This window comes from Geotrypetes seraphini, chromosome 4, assembly GCF_902459505.1.
Source record: "Geotrypetes seraphini chromosome 4, aGeoSer1.1, whole genome shotgun sequence".
Lineage (NCBI taxonomy): Eukaryota > Metazoa > Chordata > Amphibia > Gymnophiona > Dermophiidae > Geotrypetes > Geotrypetes seraphini.
Genome location: NC_047087.1, coordinates 188,640,615 through 188,656,175, shown reverse-complemented (window position 1 = coordinate 188,656,175; position 15,561 = coordinate 188,640,615). Strand labels below are relative to the sequence as shown.

Below are 15,561 nucleotides of genomic sequence, written 5' to 3'. Positions count from 1 at the left end.
ATCTTTGGTGTGGTCTGCCTTTTCTTTGAACAGAAGGAGTCTGTGTGGAGTGTGCTTGCTGCAGTCTACCAGAGAAAAGTTGGTCCCGATCGACGGTCTGAAACTAAACAAGTATTTTATGTGACTCCCCTTCCTAGCTGCTGGATGAGAAAAGGGGCTTATATACTTATCCTTGCAAGAGGGAGGGGATGGCTAAAAAATATGATAGATGTGTGCAGGGAGGCTATGGGACCAGCTGGACAGGGTTGAACTGATTTAGAAAGATGATTTTTGAGACCTGGTTTTTCCTCAATGTTTTAGGTCAAAATTGTTATCATGCTACACCGTTTTGTGACTTGTCTTACAAATATACATGTAAATTTCTTCAAAGTAAAGGTAGTTAAAAAAAAATGAGATCAACAGTTAAACTCCCTGTTAGGCATGTATTTTAAATGAAGTCAGTTAACGTACATCTAGAGAGGTTGCCACTGGCACAAGCTGAGCGAGAACTGTTTGGCTAAGGATCCATTTTATTGACATTTTGTCTGTAAGATGCTAAAACAAATTTTAGGCTCCTGTTTAAAAACAACAGACAAGCTACAGATGCTTGATCATTAGGAAAATTTTAAAAGCAAAATATTATGTTTTCATATAGAAGTTGACATGAAGAGAGAGAGAGAGAGAGATGATTTTGATTCATTGGAAGTATCTCTGCTGACATTTTTCAGTGTAGCATATTCATTCCTTGTAGCATTGTCTCACAGGGCCTTGGCAACACTGGTTTTTGGACCCTGAACCTGGAGCAAATTAAAAAAAAAAAAAAGCCAGAATTGATGAAGAGTAATGCATGTGACATTGTTATAAAACCAATAACTTACTCTTAGTCTTACCACCTAATATTCAGAGCATGGGAGATAGCTAGCCGTCTTCTGTGGTCTGCAACAAAATCAGAAATTCAATGCCAGTGCTGTGTCTGGGGATCAGTATTGAATTTCCAGTTTGGATTTGGCCTGCTGAGACATATCCAGCTAAGCCAATATTCAGCAGCTGGCTGACTAAGTCCTAGTGGCCAAAGATAGACTTGTGCTTTAGGCAGATCTATCTGGCTGCTAACTTAGCTAACTAGTCACTGAATAATGGTGGTGACTGGCTATGTCGCACAACTTAGGCAGTCGCTATGCATATGTGGATTCTGATTTTTGGATGTATCTTTGCTACATTTAATTGATCGAATAAACTAGTGTATCAGGAACATCTTTTCCACCTTACTCTCTTTGATTTTGGCTTCACCATGTTTTTTTTACATGTTTTTCAGGGTTTCTCTTTGCTGCAGTAGCACCTGCATCACACATTATGGGAGAAATATCCTGAACTGTTGCACAGCGCCATCATCCTTCGTGACAACGCTTTGAATGATGTTGACAGTTAAACATATTCACTCTCAAGGTGATTGTGTTCTTGGTTTAGTGAAACTGCTAATATTTATTACTTGCTTGTTAATAAAATGATGATTTCAAATGTCATGCTTTGTGCTTTTCCCCTAGCAGAGGCTGCTGCACTCATCTCTTATTTGGGAGCAACAATAAGAAGTAGATGCCACACATTTTCAAACCTATATACAGTAAAACCTTGGATTGAAAGTAACTTGGTTTGCAAGTGTTTTGCATGACAAGCAAAATATTTTATTAAATTTTAACTTGATATACAAGCAAAGTCTTGCAATAGAAGTACATACAGTATACACACATCACAGCTGAGCTAATGGTGGTTCTCTCTTTGACACTTCAAGAGTGTAGTGACTGTTCTAAATAAGCAAAGTCTTGCAATACGAGTGCATAGTCTACACACGTCACATCATCACAACTGAGCCGATGGTTCTTTCTCTGATGTTGCAGGATTGTAGTGATTGTTCTAAATGATCGAGGTCATGCAATACAAGTACATGTGAAAGGGCCTAATAAAAAAATGTCTAAGTCCTCTTTTGGCCTAGGCCTTAAACGCTGAAAGTAGAAGCAGGGAAAATGTCCTAAAAAAAAAACACATAACGTCAAAAAGGAGGTTTTTTAAAATAATGGCCTGCTTCTACATTCAGCTGTTTAAACACCCAGACCATCACTAGGTCTACACTAACAACATATAATCAAGCAAAAAAAAAAAAAGCCTAAGTCCGAAACGCCCAACACAAGAGCTTTAGGCGAAGGAGGAGCCAGTCCTTCGCCTAAAAGCTGAATTCTGTAACGGGTGTCTTTCAAAAAGAACACTGGTTACAGAATCCACCCCCCAGCAACGATCGCGGCAGGAGAGATAGCCAATCTCTCCTGCCATGATCTAACCCCCCCCAGATAAGATTGGGCAGGAGGGAGCCCAGGCTCTCCTGCTTGGCAACTCCCCACCCCTCCTGACTCGATCGGTGCAGGAGGGAGCCCAATCCAGCCCATGTGCCTAAGGCCTCGCCTACAGAATGGATCCTAAGGAACTGGGCCTATTCCGGTTGGCCCAGGCACCTCAGGCCTCACCTGTGGGCATGGCTTAAGGCACCTGGGCCAATCAGAACCTAAGACCCGCCACTCTGAGGATGGCGGTAATGCTGGTCGGACAGGCTTGGGACCCATCCGTCAGGCCAACTTTCTTAAGGTTCCGGGGGGGTGTTGGGGATGGGAGTCACCAGGTGGGGTGGTATGAAGGCTGCGGGGAGGGGGCCGAGTGGGGGTTCGGGGGAGATTGGGGGGGGCGATGAGGGTAGGAGGGCCTGGGATCCCTCCTGCCCGTATCTTAGAGGGGTTGAGGGGTAGGGGGTTTCGCCGGGGCAAAAGGGCTTGGATTCCCACCTGCCTTGATGTTGTTGGGAGGGGGGTCATGGCTCACCGGGGCAGGAGGGCTTGGGATCCTCCTGCCCCAATGTTGTCGGGGGGGGGGGGGGTCCCGTCTCACCGGGGCATGAGTGCTTAGTTTCCCTCCTGCCCCGATGTTGTTGGGGGGGGGTTGCGGCTCACTGGGGCAGGAGGGCTCGGGTTCCCTCCTACCTGATCGTGCCGGGAGGGGTGGGGAGTTGCCGGGCAGGAGGGCCTGTGCTCCTTCCTGCCCAATCCGATTGGGGGGGTGGATCATGGTAGAAGAGATTGGCTATCTCTCCTGCCGCGATATCGATCCCAAATGCCGCGGTTGGCGGCACTTCGGGATCGTTATCGTGGCAGGGGAGATGAGCCATCTCTCCTGCCATGATGGTTGCGGTGGAGAGTGGGCAGGTTGCCGGGGCTGCTGAGCTCATCGCAGCAGCCGCGATCAGCTCTGCGGCCCCTTTTTCAGCACTTATACCTGTTTTGAGTTGGTCTAAGTCAAAACATATGAGTGCCGAGTAGGCAACCTGTCAAATGTTTTGGTTATACCTGCTGTACGACTATGTCTAGGTAGGCCCACCTCCCGCCCTTTCCCCTCCTCTAAAAACGCCTCTTTTCACTCTATGCATTTAGAGGCAAGGGAAAGGCCTAAGCTGGTTTTAGATACGTCTAAAACCAGCTTTGGTTTGGGTACTTGGATGATCAGGCTTTTTGATCATCCAAGTACTCATTTAGGCCACTTTTTAGACTTTTTTTTTTTATTATGAGCACCATAGTGTTTTGTATTAAAGTTTTTGGGTTATGGAACAAATCGTCTGAGTTTCCATTATTTTCTATGGGGAAATTTGCTTTGATATATGAGTACTTTGGATTACAAGCATGCTTCTAGAACGAATTAGGCTTACAAACCAAGGTTTTACTGTATTACATTTTCGAGAGAACAAAAAAGTTGCCATGACTTATGAATCAACCTTTCTATACTGTTTTGATAAATTTATCCAGAACTCATTAATATTATGAATTTTAAAATCTTTTTTTTTAATTCATAAATCCCTACCATAGTTGCTTATCTTTAAAAGGAAGAATATACTCTCTCTCTTTTTTTTTAGGAAAAACTGTTCACTCCAATTCATCAATAATATACTGCGCTGCCATCAGCATATAATTTCAGGCTGAACGTTATCGCTGGCTGCTTGACGTTAAGGTCAAATTGAGAAAAGTTATTCAATATGTGATTTATACTGTTCTGTGTAACATCCTGATTTTAACGAGGAGAATGGATCTTGCAATGTGAATCATGAGATTGTAACGCTTAGAGGACATTCAGGGTTATTTCAGGTTATATTGTAGATTATATGGATGAATGTTTAATATGTAATGTAAACCGCTTAGACCTGTCGTATGAACAGGCGGTATAACAAGTTTTAATAAAACATAAACATAAAACAATGATCCATGTTGTTGGGTTTGGGTCTACAAAAAGAGTCTGTACTGACAATTTTATAATGAATCGAATTATTTATAGGCTTTTAGGGTCTGATTCTATAAACGGTATCTAAATCGACTGGCGCTTAGAAAAATGGCATTTGATTCAACCTTTGGTGGGAGACGTCCCTGAGTTTGCCCCTGATGAAGGACATGAAACGGGGCTCTGTAGGGTGATCAGCTGGCACTCCCAGATAACAGACCTTCTTATCAGATGGATGTTGACGGTCTCAGAGATATGTCCTTGTAGATGGCAGTTAAAGTTAATTGGATGAACGTGATTTCCTGCTTTCAAGAGGCTCAATTAGTGATTTTTGCACTTTGGTGTGCTTTTTGAATTCTGGAACAATGTGATTTTGTACTTGACACTTTAGGCACTTTATTATCATTAATTTTTGCACTTATGAACTAATATTTATGATATCTTTCAAAAAGTTTTATGAGCTACAGAATGTTATTATATGATGTTTGTGGGTGACCTTGCAATGCACCCTAGGGTGCTTTATGCTTGACAAGCCCTGTTGAACTTTTGACTTCTTGCCCAAAAAAGTTCCCACGAACTGATTGCCATCCTCAGCTATACACCTAGAACTCACTAATGTATTTAAACAACACCTTTTAAGCACCTTTAGGTGCCATTTATAGAATTGTGGCTAATGCCGCCTATGTAAAAACAAGGGTCCTGAAATGTAGGTGAGGGTTTTAAAGGCCTACATTTCAGGTGTCTAAATTTTTAGAGAATCACACTTAGCAGCATTTATTTTAAGCTTTACCCATAGAAATAACCACTCAGGCGATAAGACACCGCAAAGTGTCATGCGATAGGTGCCTATCTTTTATAGAATCTGATAGGGGCCTATCGCCCAATAAAATTATTTTTCAAACCAGTTATTGAGGCTGTTAAGAGTATTATGCAATTAACCCACCTTTTATAAAACCTCGCTAGCGGTTTTAGTGCTGATCACGGCGGTAACAGCTCCAACACTCACAGGTATTCTATGAGCATTGGAGCCGTTACTGCCGCAGCCAGCGCTAAAAATGCAAGCGCAGTTTTGTAAAAGGGGTGCAAGATATGTGCCTAAGAGGTGCCTAACTTTAGGCGCCCTTTATAGAATCAGCCCCCTAATTGTTTATTAAAATAGAATTCTCTCATATCTGGATTGTATATAGCATAAATATATTCTTAGAGCAAACTTTCAGATTTACATACCTGTAAAACATGTTTTACATACCTGTGTTATGATAGTAGACATACTGGTTATTCAGAGGGCAGCACTGAACAGGCATCTCTGCTGAAATTAAGAAAAATTAAACACATTTTGAAAAGAAGAATTAATTATGTTTTCTAATTCTAAGATTTCTGTACTTCATGCTGACGGAGAGCACTAATGCACAATTTTGGCCAAATATGCATCATGTGGTAAAAGCAAGACTATTTGTAGAGGTCGAATGGCAGCATTTTGAATTCAGATGAGCGATGGGGAAGGAGCACCTTGCCTTCTCCTTCTAGCCGTAAGAAAAAAGCTCCAGTTGATGCAAGGGAGTGGAGGGGTATGCACTTGTTTGGCATTTTTCAAGGAAGGTAGGGATGTGGTGTTGGGATATAAGGGTTGTGGATGGATACAAACCACTTCCAGCCCACTGACTTCCTTTAATTTAATGTATTTCCTTTAAGGTTCTAACTCATGACCACTCGTACAGGCTTTTATTCTGGTGTATCCTTTTGTATATATAATTTTCTTATTCACTACATCCCTTCTCAAAGCCCCTGGCTTTCTTGCAACATCTGTAGGTGATTCCTTCTCATTTGCAGTTTTGTTTTGATTTTGTCCATCATTACAGTTGCCAAGTTTTCCCGTACTTTAGAATGGACTTCTTAGAGTGGTCTAAGGGTGGGAGAGTTATTGGAAAGAGAGTGTGGAAAGGTGGATTTTCATCTGCCTTTGGAAGGAAGCTCTAGCCCTATTCATTCAACTTTTGGCTTTTTCTGCCTGGAAACGCTGCTGATTTTGGGCAGGCATCTGAGAAGACAGACTGGGTTGTAATCGGAGTCCATCCCCTCTTCCTGAAAAAAATCTCTGCAGCTCCTGCATGCAGCCGCAGGGTGTGGCCGCAGGGCGTGGCCTAAGGGGCATGCTGAGCCCCTTGGGTGCCCTTTAGGTGCCACAAGGAATCACGAGGTCACAGGAAGATCTTTCGGTAAGAACTTTTAAAAAAAATTTATTTATATGCATTTTCAAATATATCCACAAGCATCCACTTGTTAACAAAAAAACAGAGTTAAAGAAATACATTCAAAGAAGAAATCCATTTAAAATTCATATTATTACTTTTCCTTAGACTATTAAGTGTGGAGAATCAAAAAAGAAAAGATAAGGAGATCCTTAAACAGGCAAGTATCTAAAGAAAAAGACTTAACATGAATCGATAATAACCATCTTATAATTAAACAATGCTCTATACATTATGGAGTACACTCTGAGAATCCAAAAAGCTGCAAAGTTTCTCAGGAGAAAAAAAAACATACTTTAGCCCCATATAACTGATCAAGCATTTACAGGGATAGCTTAACATAAAAGGATTTTCTTTGTTCTTGTCTTACCTTTGCAACATCTGGAAATATCCATACTTTTTCACCGTGAAATAACATTTGAGAAAAATGAAAAAAATATTCTTATAACAGCATTTAAATCCTGTTCCAAAACAAAAGATATCAACAGTATACATCAATAGTAAGTAAACTTATGGATAGTGAGTAAACTTATGGAAACACTAATCAAACGCCAATTAGTTACAATCCTGAACTAGGAGAATCTACGAGATCCCCATCAACATGGTTTTACGAAGGGAAGGTCCTGCCAATCAAATCTGATATGCTTCTTCGACTGGGTAACAAGAAAGCTGGATATAGGGGAGTCCCTAGACGACGTGTACTTGGATTTTAGCAAAGTGTTTGATAGCGTCTCATACCGCAGCTTATTGAGCAAGGTCAGTTCGATGGGATTAGGTGAAACATTAACTGCATGAGTTAAGGACTGGCTTAGAGGTAGACTTCAGAGGGTAGTGGTAAACGGTACCCTCTCCAATACGACGGAGGTGTTTAGCAGAGTACCGCAGGGCTCGATCTTGGGCCCGATCCTATTTAACATCTTCGTAAGAGACTTGGCTAAGGGGCTTTGATGTAAAATTACATTATTCGCTGATGACGCCAAACTATGCAACATAGTAGGCAAAAGCACAATAGACAAAAGCACAGTGCCCGACAAAAGCTCAATGCCCAACAGTATGACGCAGGCCCTACACCTGCTTGAGCATTGGTAAAAGACTTGACAATTAAGTTTCAATGCCTTGGCGGCAAAAATCCATGCAGAACTTACACCCTAAATGGTGAGATCCTAGCAAGGACTGTAGCAGAACGTGATCAATGAATTAAAATATGGCTTCAACATCGGGGGCATCTTTAAGTCCACTGGACAGAACTCCTCCCCTTCCGCCAAAGTCCGGAGATAGGGGATCCAATTTGGTTCCTATAGTATCTTCAGGTGGGCAGTCGGATTTGACCACTTCCTCCAAGTTAAAATTTATTTTACTTCCTGTGGCAATTTCTGCGTTGGAAGTTAGTGAGCCAGAACCGAGCACACCAGAGGATTCAAAGGACATAACTTTAAGGGAATTATGGCAGATAAATAAGAGTGTGGCAGGTATGCTAAGATCAGTGATTAAGCAAACTTTAGAATTTTTGATACAATCTGTTAAAAAATTAGAAAGTGTTGATTCCAACTTGGTTTTATTAGATAAAGAGATGACAATATTAAAAACACAGCTTTCTACACTGCAGCAGGTTTCTACGTCTGCAGTTAAAGATTCTAATGTTATCCATACAAAGCTTGAGCAAATGGAGAATGAACCTAGAGTTAAAAATCTCCGACTTGTTAATTTTCCCAAAACCCACCTAATTTCGGCTGAAATTTTGCTCAGAAAATACTGTAAGGAGGTATTGGGTTTAACAAATGCGGAGACTATTCAGATATTGAATTATTATTATGAACCTCAGAAAAAGAAATTGATGTCTGATCAAGTTGTGGATCTATTGCTACCTGTGGAATTTGATCTAACTAACTTTCTTGAAGACTCTCAAGATACGATACTAACTAGGTCTACCTTGTTGATTGCTTGCTTAAGTGAATTGGATAAAAACATGATTATGAGATTATATTTTAAAAATAGATCTATGAAGTTCTGTGGAGAACTAGTGTCAATTTTTCCTGATTTTTTTAGTGTCTGTTATTGCCTTTAACTCTCTCACTATAGTGGGCTAGGAAGATTCTGTTTCAGGAATTGTTTATATGTTGCTTTATGTTATTTATGTCACGTATATCTTCATTCTGTACTATTCTGAATAAAAAAAAAGTGTAGTCTAAGGGTACCTATATTAAGAAACCAGAAATCAAATCATTCGGCTACATTGAGACAGTTCGAAATATGGGACACAAATATATGCATAATATGAAAAGGTAAACCTTAACAATTAAGAAAAGCATAAATGCACACAAGATATATTGTTTCCTTTCTTTTTCTGGGTGTGGTACAAGAGACAAGCTTTCAAAATAGAACTGAAGCATTAAAAGAAACTAAAGATTTATCAGTAAATAATAAAAACAAGAGCACTTTCAAACTTATCAGGTCTATAACCTACTCTAGGTCTCATAAAATCCAACAAAATATCGGAATGGAGGTAAACAAAACTGTGAGAGTGTCCAAGAAAGAAAAAGTTAATGTTGCAGCTTTTCATGTCTAGCAATCTCTTTAAACTGGTGAGGTGCACACATGGAATGAAATTAAGTCCACATATACGGTGAGGGATACACCAGCTTGAGAAATATCCAGGGATCATCCAGCAGCAGAATCCCAGTGAGATGATCCAAAGAGAGAGACCACATTGCCTGTAGTAAGTGACAATCTTAATGCATTTACTTGGTATAAGTATGGCAAAAGAGAGACAATATTCAGACACTTATTGTACTTAATAAGACATAAAAAAAAATATATGTTTTTGTGTGTTTTACACAACTATTAAGGCATTCAAGAGAGACCATAAATATGTACTAAGGGCTCTTTTTACAAAGGCGTGCCAGCGGTTTTAGCGCACATTAAAATGCCGCTTGCGCTAGCCACTACTGCCTCCTTTTAAGCAGGTGGTAATTTTTTGGCTAACGCATGCTAATCTTGTGCGTGCACTAAAAATGCTAGTGCGTCTTAGTAAAAGGAGCCCTAAGTGTGTTGCACAAAAATCATTATATCAGAAATGTGTGAATTGATCATATCTAGTGAGCATCATAGAATAAACAGTGCATAAAACCTTTTCTTAAAATATAACCCCTAACTAAGCTGTATTTAGGCTATGAAAATAATAGCAAATAATATTGCATAATTTTGATAGAAAAAAATAGGGATACAAAAACTGTAGAAATGGCCAATGTTATGTTTTCAGGGGTACCCCACAAACCAAACAAACAGATAACACAGAGATTACATAACACAAACAAACACAGAGCTCCAGTAGGCCTTACACTTTCTTCCATCTGTCAAGGATTCAGGGTGGAACTTAAATCTGCAAATAAACATACTGTTATAAAAAAAAAAAAAAAGAAAAACAACATCATAGCACTATGCATACATAGAACACATAGCACAATAATCACAGAATCAGAAAAGGCACAATCAAAATGGTGTGGAAACGTTTGAAAGCTAAGGGCTTCTTTTACTAAGATGCACTAGCGTTTTTAGCGTACGTAGGAAATTACTGCACGCTACACTTCTAGAACTAACACCAGCTCAATGCTATCATTAAGGTCTAGTGCGGGTGGAAAGTAGCGTGCGCTATTCCGCGCATTAAAGCCCTAATGCTGCTTAGTAAAAGGAGCCCTAAATGTCTGCTTGAATTTCTGAAACAAAAACCAAAAACTTACAGCTTGTTTTACAAAGCCGCGCTAGCGGCTGCCACGCAGCAACAGCCCCAAAGCCCTTTAAATCTCTATGGGCTTTGGGGCAGTTACCACACAGCAGCCGCTTGCATGGCTTTGTAAAACAGGCCCTTAGTCCATTGGATCCATTGCCCTGCCTATTTCATTCACAGGGCATTCCTTCAAACTGTCATAAGAGATAATGCGAATAGGGACACAAACGGCTAGACTGCTCCAATCTACAAAAAATAATCAGATCTTACTAGTTAAAGCAAGCTACAGTGTTAGTTAATAAGGTATCTTGAAGTGTTGCATTGTTAAAGCTGATAAGAAAAAGAAACATTTTAAATCCGAATTGTCAAGGCCATGGCAAGGTCACTTGGAGCACAACTTCTTATTTTATTTTTTTAAGCAAAAATTCTTCATGCCAAACCTGGTCCAGTATGTATTCTAACTGACTTTTAAGAAAAAGAAGAAACATTTTAAATCAACATCATAAGGAAACACATACTCATTGTAAAGAAAAATAAAGTAATAGGGGAAAAGCCCCTTGCCAGACACTGGTGGGAAGTCAGTCACTGATGATCTGCATCTCCTAGACCTGTAAAAGGGACTTGTACAGTGTTATATAAAACCAAAAATATAAAACATTGCAACAATTAGAATTGTTGCAGACCCACTACTCTAAGGGCTCCTTTTACTAAGCTGTGATAGCGTTTTTAGTACGTGTAGAATTGCCGCACGCTAAACCCATGCTACTTGGCTAGAACTTTACACCAGCTCAATGCTGGTGTTAGCATCTAGCGCACGCTAAAACTGCTATCGCAGATTAGTAAAAGGAGCCCTAAGTGATGAAATTAAACTATCCACTAGAACATAAGAATGCATGAGAGAGATTTGCATACAATGGAGGTGACAGGCATGCAAATCTGCTCCATGCATATTCATTAGGGTTATCCTGAAAACCAAACTGGCAGGTGGTCCTCCAGGACTGTGTTGAGAACCACTGTTCAAGATGAAAGTGCACATTCAACTAAAAACGTAATCCAAAACAGTTTCCAAATTAATATTGTAAACTTTATTATATATATAATAAAAAGTAAAGCATAAATATCATAATATTAAAGGGGGGGATTATTTTTTTATTATTTAAATATTTAAAAATTTTTAACATTTTTTCTATTTTTTTATTTTTCTACTATTTATGATATACTTTTTTAGTTTTTGATTCCATTCATTTCTTATTATATTTAGATTTTTTTGATTAAATTATTTGTATATTTCATATTTTCATATTTTTTATATTTTTCTTTTTTTCTATTTATCTATTTTTTTGTTTTTTATTTTTCATATATTGTATATTTTAGATATTGCTAACTTTTTGCTTTTTTAATTTTTCATTGTATAGTTTTATATTTTGGGTTTTTTTCATTGTATAGTTGTATAGTTGTATTTTTTTATTTTTCATTGTAAAGTTTTATTTTTATTTTTGTTTTTATATTTTTTGTTTTTATATTTTTTGTTTTTTATTTTTCATAGTATAGTTTTATATTTTTTGGGTTTTTTCATTGTCTAGTTATATATTTTTTATTTTTGTTTTTATATTTTTTGTTTTTTTAGTTTTCATTGTATAGTTTTATATTTTTAGGTTTTTTATTGCTTTTATATTTTTCATTGTATATTTTTATATATTGTATATTTTTAATCCCCCCCCTTTCCAAAATTTCCTATGTATGAGCTGTTTCTTTTGTTTGAGCCATTGTTTCTTTAGAATCAACCATGGTCTTCCTCCTCCTCGGTCACTGGAAGGGTGCAAAATTTATTTGTCCTTAGATGATCTTATAGCTGGGCACCTTGTTATGGACACGGACACGGTACAGTGAAGTAAATTCTTGATTTCCCCAATTGCTCAGTACTTTTAATTGAATGTAATCAAATGAACATTTTCCCTGGAAAGGAATGAGAATACATTATTATAATGGATAATGTTTGCTCGATACATTAATATAAAGAGTATTTTTTATAGCAGGCATCCACCTATGTTACATCAATAATTCCATGGAAAATACCTGCATACATTAACTCATGTTATTAATATGCACACATTTTATAAAGCATTTCTATAATCACTAAGCTGAAAAAATCTTATTCCCACTAATGTCTCTACTTGGATCAGATACACTTGTATGCACACAAATTATGGCCTGTTTTTACAAAGCCATGGTTGAAGTTTCTACTGCAGGTCGGTAAGGTAAATGCTGTGACACTCATAGGAATTCTATGAGCATTGAAGCACTTACCTCACTGGTAGAAACCTCTACTGTGGCTTTGTAAAAGCCAGTGTATGTGTCCCAAATTTGTGTGGATACTGTCCAGGCAAAAGAACTGGGATATGAAATAAAAAACAAAACAAAAGTTTAAGAAAAACTCTAGTGCATCTGAAAGGTATAAAGAAGAAGAAGCTGAAAGAAACCGCCCCACATAAGCATACCCCAGAAAATCTAGTTAAAATGTACCATATACTGTAGACATTAAGAAGATTAATGAAGCCTTGGAAATTGCACAACAGCAAATACAATGAGAGATTAGAGAAACTGGGCCTCTTCTCCCTTGGAAAGAGGAGACTGAGAGAGGCGACATGATCGAAACATTCAAGATACTGAAGGTAATAGACTTAGCAGATAAAAACAGGTTGTTCACCGTCTCCAAGGTAGGGAGAACGAGAGGGCACTCTCTAAAGTTAAAAGGGGATAGATTCCGTACAAACGTAAGGAAATTCTTCTTCACCCAGAGAATGGTGGAAAACTGGAACGCTCTTCCAGAGTCTGTTGTAGGGGAAAACACCCTCCAGGGATTCATGACAAAGTTAGACAATTTCCTGCTGAATTGGAACATACACAGGTGAAGCTGGACTCATTTAGAGCACTGGTCTTTTTTTTTAAGTTCAGTATTCAATAAAACTTAGAGCACTGGTCTTTGACTTAGGGAGCGCTGTGTAAGCGGACTGCTGAGCACGATGGACCACTCGTGTGATCCAGCAGCGGCAATTCTTAAGTTCTTATGTAAAATTGCTAGATATAAGGCCAGAATCATCCAGAAGAGGCAGAACCAACACAGTTAATGCTCCACAGTCAAAAAAATTGGAAACTAAAGTGATTGGAAAGCCCATCGACAGAAGGGATAGTGATAACACGTAACCTAGTTGAAAAAAGAACAAAGAAAGGTAAGAACTTGACAGGGCCTGGAAAAGAACAACTGCATGATTATTGGCTCAGACATATGACCAGTTACCTCCAAGAATAGCTGAACAGTTTCACAGTGTAATAAAAGGACAAATTTATGACTAGTTGGCAACTGAAAAGACCTGCATAATGCAAAAAGACCCAGGAAAATGGGATCATTCCAAACAACTACAGACTAATATTCAAAAAGCTAAGAGAAATAATAACAAATGCAGTCCAGGATCACTTGGAAATAAACAATTTGCTTCCAATAGGAAAGAAAACTTTTAAAAGACCAGAAGCACAAAAGATAAGGTTCAGATTTATAAAATGATCCTGGAAAACTGTGAACAAGGAAATGTGAACTTGGAATGTATCTTGGATTGATTACAAGAAGGCCTTTAAATCATTACCACACAGTTAGATTTTGAAATAACCCGAGTGAGAATGAACATATACAACTTCTCATTAGATATGGGGTTAGAATTATGAATTGGCCCCAGGAGAGCTAGAGACTTTAGATTGGAAAACATGAAAAATCAAGACCATCACTCTCTGAAACTCTACAGTAATGTTGCCAGGCTATATCTGCACAGTATAAGTGGAAGAGGACCACTGAAAGTGCTACAAGTGGTGGAAGATGAGAAACAAGGCCCGACTGCATATGTGAGGAGGATGAATTAAATATAGAAAATCAACAAGGCTTACTTAAAACTACAGAAAACAAGAAGGTTTACATCAATCAAAAGGCCTGTGGCAGAATCTGGCACGCTTGGGCGTTTTATGTGGCCCTTGGTGACTGTGCACCTGACATTACCACCTCCCCGCCACTGAAATTTAAAATCTTCAGGCAGCCGATGCGAAGCCAGTGTCCTGCCGTTGTGCACTGGAAGTGGTCTTTCTGAAGCACTTCCTCTTCCTGCAAAGGCAGGACGCTGCAGAAAGAACAATTCCAGGGCAGCACGATGGAAGGAGGCAGGCTCTGTGTCAGCTGCCCAAAGATTTTAAATTTCAGCAGTGGGGAGTCGGGAACTGGGGACAGGTACCATAGCATACAGCTGAGAGGGGAGGCCTGGGGTTAGAAATGAGGGAAGGACATGCTGCACGGGCTGTGGGGGGAGGGGGGGTTGGGAAAGCAAGGAAAGCAAGGATGACAGATGCTGCATAGGCTGGCAGGGCATTGGTAAGGACAGAAGCTGAACAGATAGGGGTTTAGGAAAGGAGAGAAAGAGAGATGTTTCCAGTGGATGAGGGAAGAGAAAAAGAAAATTCTTGGACATAGGTGTGTGGAGTGTGAGGGAAAGAGAGATGGTATACATGGGGAGAAAGCAGAAAGAGGAAGAATTGTTGGACATAATAATGGTGGAGAGGAGGGAGGGAGAAATGTTGCACTGTGAAAGGAGAGATGACTCAAAGAAGGAAGAGATGTCAGATTCTGGAGAAGGGTGATAGAAGGAGGGAAGAGAAAGATGTCAGACCACTGGAATGGAAAGGAGAGAGATGTCAGATCATAAAATGGAAGGGAAGGAGAGAGATTCCAAACTGTAGGAAGGAGAGGAGAGAGATGCCAGATCATGGAAAGGAGAGGAGAGAGATGTTAGACCATAGGTCAAGGGAGGAAAACCAAATTTTTTAAGAGTTGCAAAGAAAAAGGGCCATTCCACTCGATCAAAAGCTTTTTCGGTGTCCAGGGCTAAAACGGCAAGTTTATCCGATCGGGATTGACAAACTGATAGGATATTAACTAGAGTTCGAGTATTGTTGGCTGAATGTCTCCCACACATGAAACCAGTTTGGTCTTCAGAGAGCAATGTTGGTAAAACTCGCTGCAATCGAGTTGCTAGGAGGGAGGGATGAAGCACAAATTCCTTACCCTACAATGAAAAGAGAGCAAGCAAAGGGCTTTCTGTTATACTTAAGAGCTCATCTTGCCATCTTTGGAAGATAAATGTAGATGCAAATTTTTATAGACCTTTTCTTTAAAGAAATTATGAAAAAGAAATCACATGTGTGCTTTCTCTTCGAGAACCAGTAAACTCCACAGGCTAAAAGATAAGTAAACTTTGCAAGTACCTG

General features: G+C 39.3%; 1 protein-coding gene and 1 long non-coding RNA gene across 3 annotated transcripts in view; one reads left to right on the top strand and one right to left on the bottom strand.

Annotated features, from left to right (window-relative positions):
• The window catches only part of TYSND1 (trypsin domain containing 1), a 29,826-nt gene extending 24,550 nt beyond the window's left edge, over positions 1–5,276 (top strand). The window contains exons 3-4 of one of the 2 annotated variants that reach the window (XR_004539361.1): positions 1,295–1,425; positions 3,926–5,276. Coding sequence is in view for 1 of the 2 variants with exons in the window: in XM_033943844.1 (XP_033799735.1) it covers positions 1,295–1,350 (56 nt within the window). In the remaining variant the exon portion in view is untranslated. Of the gene's footprint in view, positions 1–1,294; positions 1,843–3,925 lie in introns of those variants that run through there. The other variant, XM_033943844.1, reaches the window with a different exon arrangement.
• Positions 323–7,142, bottom strand: LOC117360135. The gene is made up of 3 exons (XR_004539362.1): positions 6,904–7,142; positions 5,534–5,593; positions 323–776 (listed from the first exon to the last, which is right to left on the bottom strand). It is a non-coding gene; the product is annotated as an uncharacterized LOC117360135 (long non-coding RNA).
• Positions 7,143–15,561: the final 8,419 nt, after the last annotated feature.